General features: G+C 44.2%; 1 protein-coding gene across 1 annotated transcript in view; it reads left to right on the plus strand.

Annotated features, from left to right (window-relative positions):
* Positions 1-17,926, plus strand: part of LOC136103095 (unconventional myosin-X-like) — a 93,218-nt gene that overhangs the window by 24,519 nt on the left and 50,773 nt on the right. Inside the window, exons 4-13 of the mRNA XM_065840952.2 lie at positions 129-316; positions 556-690; positions 5,345-5,469; positions 6,835-6,848; positions 7,492-7,576; positions 9,305-9,408; positions 10,768-10,897; positions 11,700-11,818; positions 15,549-15,695; positions 16,421-16,521. Coding sequence (XP_065697024.1) covers positions 129-316; positions 556-690; positions 5,345-5,469; positions 6,835-6,848; positions 7,492-7,576; positions 9,305-9,408; positions 10,768-10,897; positions 11,700-11,818; positions 15,549-15,695; positions 16,421-16,521 — 1,148 coding nt within the window. The remainder of the gene's footprint in view (positions 1-128; positions 317-555; positions 691-5,344; positions 5,470-6,834; positions 6,849-7,491; positions 7,577-9,304; positions 9,409-10,767; positions 10,898-11,699; positions 11,819-15,548; positions 15,696-16,420; positions 16,522-17,926) is intronic.

The raw sequence follows: 17,926 nt of genomic DNA on the forward strand, positions 1-17,926 counted from the left end.
TGCTGAAGCCCAGTTTCCTTATTTAGGCTTCCTCCCTTCACCAGGAGTTATTTCAGGGTCTGGGTTTGTCACAGTTGTTTTTTTTCAGGAGCTTCATTTCCTTGCTGTGTTTTGTTTTCTCCCCCTAGACAAACATTGGTTCCATCTTGGCATCAGTAAATCCCTACAGACCCATCCCTGGTCTGTACAGTGTGGATGCCATAGACCTGTACAGACAGCACCGCCTGGGTGAGCTGCCTCCCCATATCTTCGCCACCGCTAACGAGTGCTACTGCTGCTTGTGGAAGCGTCATGACAGCCAGTGTGTTCTGATAAGGTTAGAAATGGGAGAAGTGGCTACTCCCTGACTGCATTACATGCCTTGCTCCTGCTGTTCTGTTTGCAATGACATCTGCCTAAATATCCACACCATCATGCCCTACCCTTTGCCTGACCCTTGCTTGCTGCAGTGGAAATGCCACGTGTTTATTCCTGGAGATCACTCCTCTGCTGCGGGTGGGATGGTCATTAGCTCGTCTGTCCTGGATTTGTGAATGGAATGTGTTTCTTTAACAGCGGAGAAAGTGGGGCTGGAAAGACTGAGAGCACCAAGTTGCTGCTGAAATTTCTGTCAGCCATGAGCCAGACTTCCCTTGGGGCCCCTGTGTCGGAGAAGAGCACTCACGTGGAAGAAGCCATCCTGGAAAGCAGGTACAATCACCCCCATGGGTGCCACATGTCTGTCCCACAAAGGTCTGGCAGGTCCCTTTGGCAGGGCATCTGGGCTGCTTGAGCTGTGCCGTGGATGGAACTGAGCCGAGGCAGTGAGGATCATGCAGCTGAACAGTGTCATGTCAGGAAAACGTGGAGGTCACAGTCTCACCAGGACACCTCATGCTGGCTGCTAGCCCAGCTGCTCATGGATCGATTCGGCTTCTTTCCAATAGCAACAAAGGGTGCGTGTGGCAGCCAGAGAATTAATGCTCTAGCTATGGTTGGGATTTCTTCTTCCTTCAATAATTCATCCTCCATGCACTCGTGGCTGCACCCTTGAGCTCCCCTGCCCTTGAGCTCCCCTGCACATCACTGCCTTGTCCATTTTTCTAGCTCTCAGGACCACGTCTCTCATGGCAGTGACTGGAGGGGACATGGGTAATGTCCCTCTCTGCTGCAGGGATGGCTGTCCCAGGTTGTCCCTATCTCCCACAGCTCCCAGTTGTGGCTGTGCTTACAATGAGTCCGTGTCATGCTCTGACTCCTGGTCTCCTCCTTCAGCCCCTACTCTCCTCTGACCTCCATTTGTTTTGGGCCACCAGTACATCTTGCCTTCAGAGGTCCTGTGGTCCACTTTGCAGCTCTATTGCTGTCCAGGGAGGTGGCTTTAAGGAGAAACGTCTGTGGGAGCTGTAAGGGACACAAGTGAGGAAGTTTGCTGGGAGAGCTAATCTCTGATGGAGCTGGCACCAGGGAGTGACCACCACCCACCAAAACCTTGCAAAGGTGTCAGGCAGGCAGGGAAGTGCATGTCACCTGGGTTAGATGTGTTTGGGAAGGAAACCAGCAACCATGAGATACGGGAGATGTGATCTGTGGGAGATCATTCATGCCAAAGGAGGTCCTGACACCCCCAAGGGACTATGACCCATGCCAGAGCAGGGATGCTCAAAGGCACCATGGACCACCCCAGGACAAGAACACCCCAGGACCATGGCTCACAGGTGACCCACACTGAAACAGGGACACCAAGGAAAAGTGTCAGGAAAACCTGCAGAAGCAAAATGCAGCTGAGGAACACCAATAAGAGGCCAAGAGCAACAGAGAAAATGAGGAAGCAAAGAGTGACAGAAAGAAACCATCATATGTAGGACCCAGCCTCCTGCGCTGCTTGCTGCCTTGTGGAGGGAGTTGCGAGGAACTGGTTGTAACTGAGATATAAATGAAGCTGAGGTTAAGAAAGGGGATTAATAGGTGTTTAGTGTCAGGTAAGCCTTGGAAAAGAGAGGAAAGATGTTTACTTGAGTGTCTGTTTTCTTAACACCTGAATCCATGATCAGAAGTTTCTCTTAATTAGCAATAATTTAAATTAAACAAAAATTTCCCAATGCAAGACTGCCTGGAGGTCCTCGCCGTTCGGAATTGTCAAGGGTGAGGTTGCAGGTTGGTCCCTGTTTGAGCCTGTGACAGTTGAAGAAACCTCCAGAGGAGTAAATCACGTCTGCAACATGATCTAGTTGTGTAATAACCTGGAATCCTTTGAACCATCTGTGTAAAAGTGACTCTCATGCAGGTGGCATATTTCGGGGCACAGAGGGTAAAGAGCAGGAATGTTTCCCGGAAGACAGTGACGCAAAAAAGTGCTAGTAACTGTGCTGAAAACAGCCTAAGCAGAACACAGTGTTTCGTGGCAGCTGCAAGAGTGTTGCAGTTTTTAGGATCTTTGTAGGCAGAGCAGCACTGTGTGGTAGGGTTGCTGCCTTTAGACCTGGTGCTCAAGAGATGCTTGTGGCATGGTTTATCCTTTGCAGGTGTGTGCAGATTTTACCAGGGATATTGGCAAATTGGAAAAAGCTCTTCAGTGCAATACAGTCATGACTCAAGCTCTGCAAAATCTGCTTTAAGGCAAGCAGCTTAGAAGGCTCAAGCCTGCCTAGTGGTTAAGCGGTAACTTGACTGTGATTCAGAAACCTTACGATGGTAGGCAGGTGATTCCTGAGTCTGCAGGATGCCACGGCTGTGAGGTGGAGTGGAGTAAGAGCTCATCATCCGTTTTGTGTACATCTGTAGTGCTACATGAGTAAATGTAGTGTTTGCAAGTGCAAACAAATTTGATTTGTCACCTTTTTGATGAAGAAGAGAAGCTGAAGGTCTGGTCCAGAGCCAGAAGCTGCTGCCACTCCTAATGAGTCTACCTCATATGTTTGCAGTTCAGCTTCACTTGCTCCGCCAGTGGCCATCCTTGGGTTAGCTTATGGCAGATTTTCATCCTTGCACCCCAGCACATACCCAGGAACAATGCTGGATTTTTTCTCCATTTCAGACAGCATTATGAACAAAGCATTACATCAGCTTTCTATCATTTGCTTGTGCATTGTAACTTTTGTGCTTGGTGTATTTCTCAGAAAATCAGGCTCTGAAAACTCGTTTGGCACTGTTGATTTGGTCTGTTTTCCTTCTTGAAAATGCTCATCAGTCCATTAAAAATTCTGCTAACTTTCAGCATTTTTCCTTGCTTGCTTCACTCTGAAGCTCCCTTCTCCATGTTGGGTGATGCTGCTGACAGCATAGCCACCTCTCCTGTTATTCATCCCTCTAATCTTCAAATCTTCTTTTTTTATCTTCAGCTCTGTGTCTGAATCCTGGAGCTGCATATGTTGCAATATTTCTAAAATCCAGGATTCACCTTCTGCTGCCCTGCTGAAACTGGTTCCTGTCATTTTGAGTCCTGCAGCACACCCTGCCCACATCCAGCCCTGCACCACCTTCCTGGTGCTGTGCCTCGCACAGGTCACCGCTGCAGCAGTGCCCACGCTGTGCAGTGCCTGCGGGCGCTGGCAGTTCGCTTGGCCCCGGCTCCTGACCTCGCTCCGGCTCCATCCGCTCACCCAGCCCCTGTCCTGAGCTGCCGCCAGCCCCAGACACCCACGTGCATATTTCCTCCCCATCGCTGAAAGGCTTCTGCACTCACATGCGTGAGCCCATTGCCAAACTAAACTATAAAGATACTTCCTGGTGCTTTGCTTATCTAATTTAACATGATTTAGAGCCGTAAATATTGGCTGGCTGGTTATTGCACTCTCACTGCAACTGTGGTGTCATATAACATAACCCTGTCCTCCGTTTTTGTGGTTGCACCCACTAATTTTTGTTGATTGGTGGTGTTGGTGTGCTCAGTGGGATATTCCTGTGCAATGTCCTTATTACTTGTTTGAGAAGAGTGGGTCTTGGAGTTCACATTTTCCAGGACGAGAAACCTCCTGATATGTGCACACAGATTTCTGTCACTGCCTTTTCTATGGTTGTAATATATTATAACAGTGCAATGTCATTTCTATGTTCTGTTTGTTTAAAGTGATGTTTTCAAGAGATAAATTAGGAATATACTGCCTGAAGTTTCCTGAATGTTGTTGAACCTTTTCCGCAACCATAGCTCTCACTTATCTAGCGCTTGCGAGGCCTGAAGCTTTCAGCAAACTCCAGCAGTATCTGTAGTTGTCATTATTTGTCATGTTATAGTTATTAACTTGTGAGTAATCCTGTATCTGCCCCTGTCTCAAGTGCACAGCAGATTGATGCAGATGCTTAAAAAGCCAGTATTTATCAGGGTAAAAACTGCAATAACTTCTGTTTAAAACTGTTTATATTTTAAAATTAAACATGATTGTCTACAGGCTGTTCTTGTAGCCTTTCCATGACTCCTTGCTTGTCAGGCCTTCAGATTGTTTTAGAATTGGCTAAATTGCAAAAATGAATATTTTGATCTTGGAGTCAGTGTGTCAGTTTGAATGGTTTAGGCTTTTCCCTTCTACTGCTCTGTGGAGCAAGAGCCAAGCTGCCTTTTAACTCACTATTTTCCATGTTGTATGAACCTCCTGAAGACTGAAAGGTGACCACGAGACAAAATTCTTCAATTCATCACCTGTCTGAAGTTTGGTCATAGATTGTTTTTTCAACTGTTTTTTTTTTTTTTCATGAAGTGCATGATGTGGCTCCCTTAGAATGAAGTTTTCAGATCTATAATGTATGTATATTCCCTCTGCTTGGAAACCACGTGGCTTGTATTAGCCTAAGCAAGATTTAAGTAAAAAGGGTTTACCGGTATCAAATTTCAGTACCAAACAAAGCAGTTTCCTACTATGCTTGTCTGTTTGGAAATATTTTAAGAGATGGCTCATACTGTCTTCTCTTTCAAAGGCAGAAACAGAAACAAAGAAGTATGGGGTTTAAAGCTACAGAGAGTTTGCCCTGTATGTCTGATGCTTCTGAAAAGCCTGAAAAAAATACAAGACCGTATCATGGGATGCTGCTGTGTTCAGCACGCAACCTGGCTGGGTCTTACCACCTTTCATTTCCTGAAGCCACAGTGGTGGGGGATGCCCTTAACAGCATGAATGCCAGCTGCCCATACTGACTGGGGAATGATTTAATTAAATCCAGTCCCAAAAGTTTAAAATTTATCTAGCAGTGTGTTGAATTGCTCTTGCCATCCCTCCTCACCTTTGAGCTCTTTGTGCTTGTCCAGTCTAGTGCTGTAACAAATTAATCTCACATGGCAGTGCATGCTGTGCAAACTGCAAAAGGCTGGGCACATGCTTTGTTTGAATAGTATCCCATCACTAATCATATCTTCATTGCCTTGTTTCTGCAGCCCCATTCTGGAGGCCTTTGGAAATGCCAAGACAGTTTATAACAACAACTCCAGCCGCTTTGGCAAGTTCATCCAGCTGCACTTCTCTCAACATGGACACATCCAGGGAGGCCGAGTGACTGATTGTATCCTTTGCTTCAGTGGACCAGAGAGGGGCGGAGTGAGGGAAGATGAGGAGGACCTCAGAATGGGTCAGGAAATCCCTCATCACAGTTTCTCAAAGCCAGTTTATAACTCTGGGCAAATTGCAGCCTCAAGAGGGAAAAGTGTTTGTTTTGTGGTTCTGCAGCACCTAACTCTGGAAACCTTTGTCTAGTACTCTACTAGATAGGGACACGGTTTGACTTTCAACTTTGACAATCACAAGACTTGATACTTAAAATCCCTAGAATTTGATTCTTAGGAAGATCCTTCATGTTGATTGCATCCTGGTTTTTCTAGGAGATTGTTCCCTAATGTTAGCTCTGCTAATGAATTAATGATTTAGAAAAGTGAGACCAAGCTAGAATAGATATATTCTACACAATTTTTAGATGCAGAGAACAGTAATTTAGAGGGTCAGTTATGACTCTGTTTTGGGTTGCCCATCTCCGGTGGACCTTCTAACCTTAATCATAGAATTATAGAATATCTCAAGTTGGAAGGGAGCTGTAAGGATCATTTAACCCAAGTCCCTGCTCCTTGCAGGACTACCTAAAACTAAACGATATTACTAAGAGCATTGTCCAGATGCTCCTTGAACACTAGTAGGCTTGGTGTCATGACCACTTCCCTGGGGAGGCTGTTCCAGTGACATCAAGGTTGAGGAAAATTGGATATAGTCGAATTATGTTGTGCCATGGCCACTTTCTTCCCTGTATACCCATGTACCGCTCTCCCAAAGGCTTTGACATATCTTTTGTCTGTATGAGACAGCTAAAGCTGCCCTGGCTACTGTTCTTGATGCTGATGTTCAAAGCTACTGATGACTGCAAACCACACAATTTCCACTGGAGTAGCAGCCAGATGAATTTACTACTGTTGTAAATGACAGGCTTGGATTGTTTAGTCACTGCTCTTTGAGCTGTTGGTAGATTCAAGATAGCAGTCTCTGCAGAAGCAATGAGAACTGATGCAAGACTTGCTGCATGCAATACAGACTTTCAGATTAGAGTGGCCTGTCTAATCTTTCTAGGTGTCCTGCATGTGGCTTATCCTTTGTTAGGCTGCCTCACCATTGTGCAGGTCATATGCTCTATCTGACTCTGCTCTTTTAAGTATCTCTTTTAAGTATCTCTTTGGCTCGTAATACTTCTTTGGACAAGGACTAGAGAGGAGGATCTGAGATTACGTTTGAGACCACTCTTTGTCCACTTTACAAAGCGTCGGTTATTTAAAGATTTGTTGCTTGTGACAGTGTTCATCCCAATGTGTTTGGAAGATTCTTTGCCAGTCATCAGGAGATCTGTGCATATGCTATTTAAATGTTTTCTCCTTAACATGCTGCTCAGATTTACTGGAAAAGGTAGGTATCACCTCTAGTGACAGCTGGATGAGGCCTTTCCTCACAGTATAGTGGGGCAGTGCCGGTTCTGCTGGATGATGCTGCTTCCATCACAGCACACAGACATTAGCTCTCTAGGTGTTGCTACTGCAATTGTCCCAACTGAGGAAGAGGATGATGGAGGAACAATGTTCTATATCTATCAGAACCCATTCTCCTGTCTTGGATAAATGCTGTACATCAGAGAGAGACTCCAAGAAAAAGCTGTTTACCAAAGAGAAATGGAGAGAGAACAAGCACCTTAAAGCTGAATTCCATAGAGAGGAATACAGGGGTACAACTCCAAATGCAGTCATCTCTGCTCTCCTGTAGTTTACTTCAGTTTCAGATTCAGGAACTCACAGAGGAGCAGGGCCAAAACTGACAAGGTTCAGTTTGTCTGTGCACACACTCTCTTGAGTTCAGAGAAGTCTGTATGTGCTCAGTTGCATAGCCACACATCACAAGATCTTGATGTAGAGCTTAGACAACATTGTCACTAAATGGAAGACACCCCTCTTGTGCATTGGCCCTGGAGACTGACCTGTATCCTGGTCTTCTCTTTGGCTTTGCAACCAAAAGTATGATCTCTTTCTACTGGCTACCCCTGTATTCTTTGTTTCAGAACAGAGTGGTACACCAGAACCCCGGAGAGAGGAATTACCACATCTTTTATGCTCTGCTAGCTGGTGTGAGCGGGGAGCAGAAAGGTAATTTCATTTTCTGGGAAATGTCTCTGTCCTCTTTCCAGTCCAGCATGTGAAGCAAGTGTAAGTCAACTAGACCATGGACATTTCTGGTACTTGACATATAACTTCTTCTTGAAGGCCATATGGTGATTGAATGGGAAACGGAAAGAGGAGTTGAGAGAAAGAGGCTGAGGATGACAGAAATGCTATATGAGAAAAGACATTTCAGGCATTCTGAGCTGGAAGGAAAAGTCTGTGCAAAGTGAAGAGGGGGTATAGAGAGATGAGGTAATGAAACTGGATAGAGGCAAAGGAAGTGTAAAGAGTCTTGATGCAGATGCTGATAGAAGCTGTTCAAGGGGTTCAAAGGTTGGACTGACAGACATACTTTTACAAAAGACTTTCAGTAGAGCTAATAGGAGAAAGAAGATCAGAAAAGCCAGGGCTGTAGTGCTAGGACTGGAGTCAAAACATGTCTAGTATCTGAACAAAGATTTTATAGCTCTGCACATGGGGAAATGAGAGGTGGGTCTGGAAGAGGCCATACAGAGAAAGCAGCAGCTACAGGCTGTGGAAGAATCCTCTGTGTAGTGCAGCACCACCTGAACAGCATCATTGCGCACCTGCCCTGGCACCGCTGAGCACTGGTGGTCTTGATGAAGAGGTCGGATGGGCAAGAAGGAACACGTTACAGCTGCACTTTGGTTTTGAGGGACTGGGGAATTTCTTTATGCCTTTGCTGTGTGTGCGTGTGTGTGTCTGTGTGTGTGTGTGTGTGTGTGTGTGTGTGTGTCTGTGTGTGTGTGTGTGTGTTCAAATAATCAGATGGAAGAATTGAGTCTGACACAGAGTGGAAGGAAGGAGGGCTTCAGCTCTAGGGAAGTCAGGCAGGGCTGGCCATGTGAGTCAATTCAAGATCCATCTAAGCCAAAGGGAAATAGCGGGGACTGTGGTTATCAGCAAGCACTTAGGGAAAGTGCACAAAACAGACTATTTTCTTCAGCACATATCTGCTATTCTTCCCCATCTCACTTTTCAAGCTGGTGTCCCAGGCTGCTTCACTTCCCCCATCTGTAATGTGTTTCTGTCTCTTGATCATCCACATCTCTTTTTTCCATAGATGTTTTAGTTCTTCTCTATCCTTTTTGAAATGGAGGATCAAACCTGCAGATACTATTTAAGAGGTGGTTGTGCTACAGATATATACAGAGACCTAATTCTGGTTTTATGTTTAGTTCTGTGTTCCTTCTAAAACTGAAGGAACTGAACCATGTTCAGTTTTTGACTGCTGCTCAGCCCTCAGATGATGTCTTCAGAAATCTTACTGTGACTCTCTGAACTCTGTGTCAAGTGGTGGTACCTAATTTAGAGGTCATTACTGTATGTGTATAGTTAAGACTATTTTTCTGTACGCTTTATAAGATTGAATTTAATATTTCTTCTCCTTTTCTCTTTTTTTTCTGAGTCAATTCAGTATTGAAATATTCTTCTGTGACTCTGCAGTTTGGGGTTTGAGTGTTCTAAATCATTTTGCATACCATCTGCAAGCTTTGTTACTACACACTCTTCTCTTCCCCTTTGCCAGAGCATTCACTGTCTAGGTGTGGCTTTTGAGGGATATGGAATCTGTTCAGATGAACTCTCCCTATAGTAAACATACACACTGTTTTGGAGGACTGAGAATGAAAAGGCTGATTACTAAATAAATTGTTGTCTTTCTCCTCCCTGCCTCTTTTTCCTCTGTTGCAGAGAGCCTCTCCCTCTCTGAGCCAGAGACTTACCGCTACTTGAACCAGTCTGGTTGTGTGACTGATGAGAACCTGAATGACGTAGAGATGTTCAGCAAGGTCATGGTGAGTCCTGTCCTAACTCCTGAACTTCTAGGTACAATCTCATGGGCTAAACATGCTGCAGGATCTAGATCTCACAGGCAGAATTTATTTGCTCTAAACCAAAATTAGGTGTTCGGTGAGTTTGAAACTCAGCTCTATCTGTTTGTGGTAAAAATAAGGCTTGAAGAGTGTTTTTAGTGTACGGAAATGGGGGAATCTGGGAAACAGTCACGGATTAATAATAACTTAGAATGAAGGAGACTCTGGGGAGCAGGAGCCCCACCGCCTCCCCCATGATGATTCCTGGGAGCCCTCTAGATGGCTTGATGCAGGAAACCTCACACTGACCATTAGAAAGGGAACAGTTCGCTCTGAAGGTCATGTTCTCCAGCAATGTTCTGATAAAGTTGTATCACCTGTGCAAATGGCATATTCTGAAATACCACACAGATTTAAATGGACATTTGTAACTTTACCAGAGGTTATGGGTTTAGCAGGATGAATATGCAATTCATGTTTTGTTTGATAAATGCTTATCAGCCCGAGGACTTTAATATTATAGGTAAAACCAGATAAGCAAGGTGAGAGGAATCAGCTTAGAATTTCAGTAGCTCCTGCTTAGGTATGATTTCAGGGAAGGAAATGTCTCCTGTACAGCAGAAGTTTGGGTGGTGACATGGCATTTATACTTCAGCTGAGGAAGTGGCCTGGAGGAAAGAAGGGAACTATGAAGTGTCCCACTGACAGGGCAAATGCATGAAAAGCCGGCCTCTCAAAATCAATTTATGCCCTAAGAAGCCTGGCTCACATGCACGCACTAAGGCAATGTCCCATACTTCCTCATTATCTGGTAACCTGTTTCTAACCTCCTGGCAGTTAATGCTGAAAGCTTGGATTTAAACATTGCTGCATAAATCTTTATTTCTCTAAGCTAGACTAAATTAAGGGGGTTATATGCATCAGAATAAATAAAGTAAATTATATGGATCTGCCCTTCAGGGAAGACAATAAGGCAGAATGTGCAAGAAGTCCAGTGACATCTGTAAACCGTACTGGCAGTGTTCAGGGAAGGGTTTCCTCACACAGGCACAAACACTTTCTTCCTGTGACAGACAGGCAACAGCAGCAGCAACTCAAGGGCAGAGCAAATGCCTACCTGCCTAGGTTGGGACAGGGTAAATAAAAGACAGAAAGGGAGACAGTGAAGATCATTGAAAGATACAAAGCTGAGACAGGGGCTGGGCCACTCCCAGTTTCACTGTGATCCATGATGACTATAGTTCTGAGTTTTACATCTTATATGGGCTGGGCATGAGTGTGGTGGTTGCATTGTACTGTGGCTGTATGTACAACCAACATTAGCTGTATGGTTTTGCACAGACTGCAATGAAGGTGGTGGACTTCAGCACTGAAGAAATCAGAGACATCTTCAAACTTCTTTCTGGTACACTTCATCTGGGAAACGTTGAATTCATGACAGCTGGCGGGGCCCAGGTTACAACAAAAGCGGGTAAGTGGGAGCCTAGCAACTTGGTAGACCATGCAAAGCCCCATAGGGTCCCCAACAAAGCTCACTCCATCGTCCTTTCTCCCTCTGCTATGCTGGTTTGCACTGCCTTTGCAGTCCAACTCTACAAAAGCATTGTCACAGGCCTTGTGTCTCCACAGCACTAGTATGATTTAGCTGGGCTGTGGCCCTGTGATCCAGTTTTCTCCTGGATACTCTCAGACTGAGTACACAGTCCCACAGTTTCTTGTTTGTGTTGAGGGAGCAGGAAGAGATAGGAACAGGGAAGAGTTTGAGATCTGTCATAGACTTTCCCACATCTTCCTTTGGAACATCTGCTAGTGTGGACTCTGTTACAGTTACCCAATCTCAGCTGATCTGGTAAAGTGAATCCCTAAGCAGACAAGCAATAAATATATATTACAAGTGCTTCAAGTCTTAAGTTAATTGCCTTTCTTCTTGACATCCAAGTTTAGCAATCCCACACTCAGACTGCACTATTGTGCCTTTAGGAAAACATGTCTTCTCATCCAATAAATACTTTGCTGGTGCTGAGCTTTACACAGTGCTTTGCTCTTCCTGTTGTCAGCAGAAAGGCTGACATACATGAGTGTCTGACTGTGGCCCATAGCAGCTGCTGACCCTGTATATGTGAGATCACAGCTTTTGCATATGCCAAAGAGGGTTTAGTCACTTGCCTTGTAGGAGTCTCTGGGATTTCCTCACAGAGCTGCAGAAGATGGATTCCCCCATAAGTGATGGGGATCCATGCAGGAAAATAAAGCGTGTCCTCCTTTGTTATTAGTGCTGAACATTGCCAGTGACCTCCTCGGCTTAGATGCCTTCCAGCTTTCCGAAGTACTGACACAGAGGTCCATGATTCTGCGTGGGGAAGAGATCAGCTCCCCTCTCACTGTGGAGCAGGTAAGTGTCCTAGTGTATGCTACTGTACTGCTTCTGCCACTTTTGTGTTTCCAGGTTCTCTGTATCCCTCTTGTATAATCCATTCAAGTTTGGGGCTTTCTCTTACGCTCCCCAGGTGCTCAGCTGTATCCTCAAATATTTTGGCCTTATTGGTAGTTCAGATCCTAATGTTGACTCTGCTTTTTAGGCTTGACAGAGGATTTCACTTGCAAATGGCAATGCACAATACTGCACCATCACTCACCAGGAATTGGTCATGCTTGTGTCATGCAGAAGGCATAACAAATGCTTCATGGTAATTGCATGTATGCATGCTTTTACCTTGCAAAATTCCCAGGTTGCGCTACATTTACTGGAAGATAAAAGCTTGCACACAGTTACCATAAAACATCTGGCAGATGCTTGGTGGTTACCCCACAGTAGCTTCTTTGTGTATCCATGCAACAGCAAAGGAGGACCAAATAAACTGATATGTAGTTTTCATCTTCTGAACCTGCTTATCCATTACATTTCTCTGTAGTTCATTACGGTTTTGTGCCTACTAACTTCAACTTGTGATGTTGCTGATCACTTGAGGGCACTCTTGATGTTTTAGGTCCACGCACAGATAACTGTAGAAAATCTTCTGTCATTAATAAAATGCAAGACACTGGGAAGCAAGGAATAAGATTACTAGGATGGAATAAGCATCATGTTATAGCAAAATGAACATCTGTAATGGAAATCTTGTGGCTGGCACAGACTGCAGAGGGTTATCAATCTAACTCCTACATTGGCAGAGAAACCAGAGTGACTAGGCTCTCTATGATGGATGTCTGTCTAACTTTCTTTCAGATTTCCCATGGAAGGAATTTTACAGCCTCCTTAAGTATCCTGCACTAGCTGCAGTGGAGTCTGGAACTGAAAAGATTTTCCTCATATTTAGATTACCATTCACATCCCAGCTGTCCACTTTATAAGCTTCCACTTCTGTGAAGTTTTTCACGTGGTGTTCTCTTTTCTAAGCTAAACAGTTTAGTTCCTTCAATGCTCCCTTAGAAGTAATTTTCTAAACTTATTTTTCTGTATCTGTTTTCCCATATCTTTCAAGAAGTGGAGTGCCTATAACTGGACGCTATTCAAGCTGAAGGCTCAGCCAGTGCTCATTTCAACAGAGTAGCTGCTGCTTTTCTTCCTGTGAACACACCTGCTAATATGTCACAAACTAAGCTTTGCCTTTAAGGAACAGCATCTTTTTTCACAGTCTGTGACCTTTCTTTGCAATAGAATTGTGTGACAATTATTTTTCGGCCTACAGTCTGTAGCAGATACCCTCGGTACACAGTACCACAGTTCTTCTTCTCAGTTATCTGCCCTAAATAAGCCACGTCTTTCTATATCAGTGCACAACGATGGGTAATGCCAGGGACGCTACATGCAGTCCAGAACAACGGTGCGCAGTTGTAGGATTTACAAGAGCCTCCCTGAACAGAGTTTTCTCTGATATTATAGTATAGCTATTTCTAACATTTGTGCGTGTTGGACCCTACACTTACCGCTTGCAGCCCAGTGAAGTAATAAACCTGCAAAAACATTGTTATAGCAAGTAGATGCTACTACTTTGTTGTCTTTAGTAGATGAACCTGTTGCCCACAACACTGGGCCTGTAAAGACTGTTCCTGCTTAAGCCCCCATGTACGGTGCCCACCTATTCCCACTTGTTGTAGGAACGCATCGATAGAGCTGCCAGGGATTTCTCATTGTGTAATGGGATCGTTCCCCGCCTGAGCTTTGACATTTCAGTGGGCTGAATGGATGAACTGGCCTGAAGGCGGGCAAAGCTGGGAGGATGAAAGGAGCCTTTGAGAATCTCATTTGAGCCATATTGTGGGGAAAGTGGCTTTGCTTACAGCTGGATGGGGAGATCCTGTTCCTGGAAAATGAGTCCACCTTACTGTGCAGCGAGAGACACAGGGGCATGGATCTGAGGGCATTCTCTGTCCCAACTAGTAAGACAGACCATTTGATGAAGAGAAGAAATACCCAGAAAAGTTGTGTGTGCCCATCCTTTGAATATTCTTTTCCATGGAGAAGGGAGCTTACTGTGTGTCTTAGGCTTTGAGCTCCTGGAGAGGAGATACTACCCAAGAAAAGAAAGGAGGAGAAAAACAGTGACAATGTGTGAAAAGGAGTATCTTGCAGGCTGAGCGTCAGGAATTTGCTGAGAGGGGCTGGAAGGATTCAGAGGCAGTTGGCCTATGCCATTAGAAAAGCAGAACAGGAGAGGTCACATTATTCAGGTTTGCAAAACTGAAGAAGATGAGGGTGCATTAGAAGACCCCTGTTATTGTTGGTCAGGCTGACTGAAGGAATTGCCCTGTTGTCACAGTTGAGACAGAGTAAACAACCTGTAACTGATCTGTTTATGAAATGACAAGATTATAGTTTTTACCCTGCTTGATTATTTTGCATACTTGCTCACTCACCCCTCAGCCATATGTTCATTAGATGTCAATTTCTTCTCCTGGTAGGGAGATTGTTGCTTGTCCAGGAGGGTCAGGCAGAAAGTTTTGTTGGTTAATGTTGTGTAGCTCCTTGCAGTTACCAGTTTTGAAAACAAACAGCTGAGTTCCTTGGGCATATTCTGACGTTTGTCTCCACATGTCTCTCATCTCCAGGATCTTTCCTCACTTCCAGTATCTTTCTTCCAGTTAAGGTCTTTACCGCCTTCTTTTCTGGCCCCTTTTTCTACTCTCTGGGATCATGCCTTCTTTAATGAGAACCTTTATTTCTGGCTTCCTCTTCTTTCCAGGACCCTAAGCCCTGGTTTCCCTGTCTAAATACCGTATGTGCAGAAGCACAGCATGCAATCAGCCTCTTAATATGCGGTTCTGTCTCATGTCTCTTTATTAATTGCAGGATTTGGGGCATGCCACTGTTGTTTAGTCCAAGTGTTACTAAAACTTACAAGTAGCACATTCCTGTTACAGCTATCAAGTAGCAGGCTTTTGTTTGAGATTTCAAAAGTTCTGGTTTAGACGTTCCTTCACACTCCTATGTACACCCAACTATCTACTGCCTGTTAGTGATCACAGTTTAAGTTATTTTTTTCACCTCTGACACTTGGTTATGATCGCAGCATGAGATGTTGTGGCAGCTACAGAAAGGTCTCTCAACCCATGCTTTTCTGGGGCATGTGTCCTCACTGTTGGATGGCCTACCTGGCTTCCAGTAAGATAATGCTGTTTGCATTGTTGGAGGCTTTGGAGAGGAGATTTTTGAGGCTAACCTCATGACAGAATACTCTATTAAATCCTGCCCTACCAGTTTTTGAGAAACTGAGCAGACACCCATTTGACAGCTCTACCAGGAGTACTGAACCACGATACCTTGCCTGTCACTGCAAATGTTGGTTCAGGTGATGCAGATGACTGCTGCGGGCTTAATCATGAGGTATTTTGCCATCTTTCTCTGCCTCAGCACTTGTTCCAAAAGATGTCAGTGATTTTGCTACTTCCTTCAACCTCTCAATTTCAGTTCCCAAAGGTCAGACATTGTATATCTGTGTGTGGCTGGGCTATTTGCAAACTTGAATGTTGACTTTACAAATAAATATGGCACCATATGCAACCATTACAGAGACTGAGCCACCTCAAGAGGAGCAGAGGAACCTGAAGTCTCATAGAGATTCGTAGTGCCCCTCATGCCCTCACTTCTCCATGTGACTCATGTTTTCTCTCTGCATTTACAGGCAGCTGACTCCAGGGACTCCCTCTCTATGGCGCTGTATTCACAGTGTTTTTCATGGCTCATTAGCAAGATTAATACAAAGATCAAAGGCAAGGAAAACTTCAAGTCTGTGGGCATCCTGGATATCTTCGGCTTCGAGAACTTTCAGGTCAGGATTTTGTCTTTTGCAGGGTGGGTTGGTTTTGGAGATGTCAGTGCATATAGGAAGGAATTTGGATAGGTTCGTATCCTGTTTAGGTTAGCATAGGGCATTCTGGAACCTGTCCACTGCCACTTCACTCTGGGAGCAGCAAGACATGTTTAGCTGCACATTTCTGCCACCTGTATTCAAGTAGGCTGATGTTCAAGGTCTGGTTGGTGACACAGATCCTAAGCAGATGTGGTGTGATAGAAAATATTGATTTTTTTTACTCATATACAAATTAAATGTCCACCTCCTATGTGCACATTGTTTGTTTACATTGGTTTTGCCTTGTGTTGAGAATCCTGTGTGTAATCCTTCTGATTGCAACTGATGAGGGATGTATGTTGTGCAGCTGTATAGTGACTGCAAAGATATTTCACAGAAGAGAAAGCCCAGTGACCTAACACTTAGGGAGTTATATTTCTTTCTTCCTAAGAAGAAGAGAAATTTGATTGTCTTTAGTATCTCTTACTACCATTTAGGCATTCTGAATTAACCTTGCATAGCTACAAAAGCTGTTCTTGTGGTGGACCTCTCCACACTGTCCTCCTCATGTCCATCTGACACCCCTTGCTGCTATGCTCTTTGGCTTTATTCCAGGCCTGACACCTTCTCCATCACTGTTATAGATTCTTCTAGAGCCCAGGGATAAGAATGTTGTGTTTCATAATATTTGTTTCTTATTACAGGTGAATCGTTTTGAGCAGTTTAACATTAACTACGCAAATGAGAAGCTCCAGGAGTATTTCAACAAACACATCTTCTCTTTGGAGCAGCTGGAGTACAACAGGTGACAAACGGCAGGAGAGGCCCCTTGTTGCTTTCCTGGGTGGTAGAATGGAGGACATCATTCCTCCTTTGGGCTGTTTGGTCCCTGCCACTGAGGCAGGAGAGGCAGCTGGGCTTTAGCGCAACCCTGGCTGTGGCTGTGTCTCTGTCTCTGTAAGCACTGTCCATGTGCTTTGCCACCGTACGTCACTTGTTTCTAAGCCAAAGCTTTCTCCCCGGTGGCTTTTAGAAAGTCCAGATTCCCTTATATCTCCCAGTTGAATGGGAAGATCTTGGGTGTTAACCTATTAGAACACATAGTCACTGGCCTTAATTACTGACCTAACTAATTATTTACCTAAGGTAGCGGTGGTGTTATGTAGGGAGAATCTTGCTGTGCAAAAAGTAAAGTCTCTATGGATAGATATCTGACAGCTCTTTCTGTCCTAGAGATTCCTATGCTGTGAAAAGGGCTCTTTTCCTTGGCAAGGAGATTTTAATCAGGCTGTTTCCTGAGCTTCAACAGCATGGGGCCTTCTGCACAGCTGTTTCTTTTCTATAGGCTTCATATTTGATTAGATTTTGTGAAGTACCTGGGATGTTCTAGAGTATTTCTGCTTCTAGAGAAGGCTGCTAGACAAATACTTTAGTTCTTGCTCTGAAACAGAAGCCTTTATGTTAGTGAATGAAGCAATTGTATAGGGTCAGTGAGGGCAAATGAGAGCAGCTTTGTAAAGGGAGACAGTTGAATAGGCAATTCATGAAATTGTGAAGATTGCAAGACTGCAGAGCTACTTATGCACTTACTTCTCAAGCCAATTCCACCATTGCAGGAAGCTTGTGTTAAGAATGGTATCATCATGACAAAAGATTTTTTCCTGATGATTACATAGGAGTTTAAGTTCTGTGACTGAACTTTGGAAAGAATAAGATAATTTTATTATTGACTACTTACCAGATTGTAGGCTGATGTGATTCAAGCTCATCGTTCACAGTATCAGCTCTGCTTCTTCAGATTTATTTAATAGCTCCATGTATTTCGTCATTTGATTAGACGAGGAGTCTGTGGCACTAGAGAGAACTTGATTTGTTTCAGAAAACTCTGCTCCTTTCAATTCTGGAAGGACTTCTTGCTCTTAAAAGGAATTCAAGAGGTCTTTTTGTAAAATTATGTGGCCTCTCTGACACCCATCATTGCAAAAATCTGAAACACTGTGAATGGACATGTTTTGTCATTAAGTGGATAAGACATTCTGTTTCTTATGGGAGACAGATAGTTCTTTTCATCCTTCAGAAATTATTCCAGTTTGTTGTTTCCAGCTGTTGTGCACAGGTTTCTGAATGCTTGGAACCAAAAAGTATGAAACCTAGGCTGAAGGGTTTGTAGACAACAGCTTCACTACCTTCAAAACATTAGCCTTCACCCG

The sequence above is a fragment of the Patagioenas fasciata genome, chromosome 7 (assembly GCF_037038585.1).
Source record: "Patagioenas fasciata isolate bPatFas1 chromosome 7, bPatFas1.hap1, whole genome shotgun sequence".
Lineage (NCBI taxonomy): Eukaryota > Metazoa > Chordata > Aves > Columbiformes > Columbidae > Patagioenas > Patagioenas fasciata.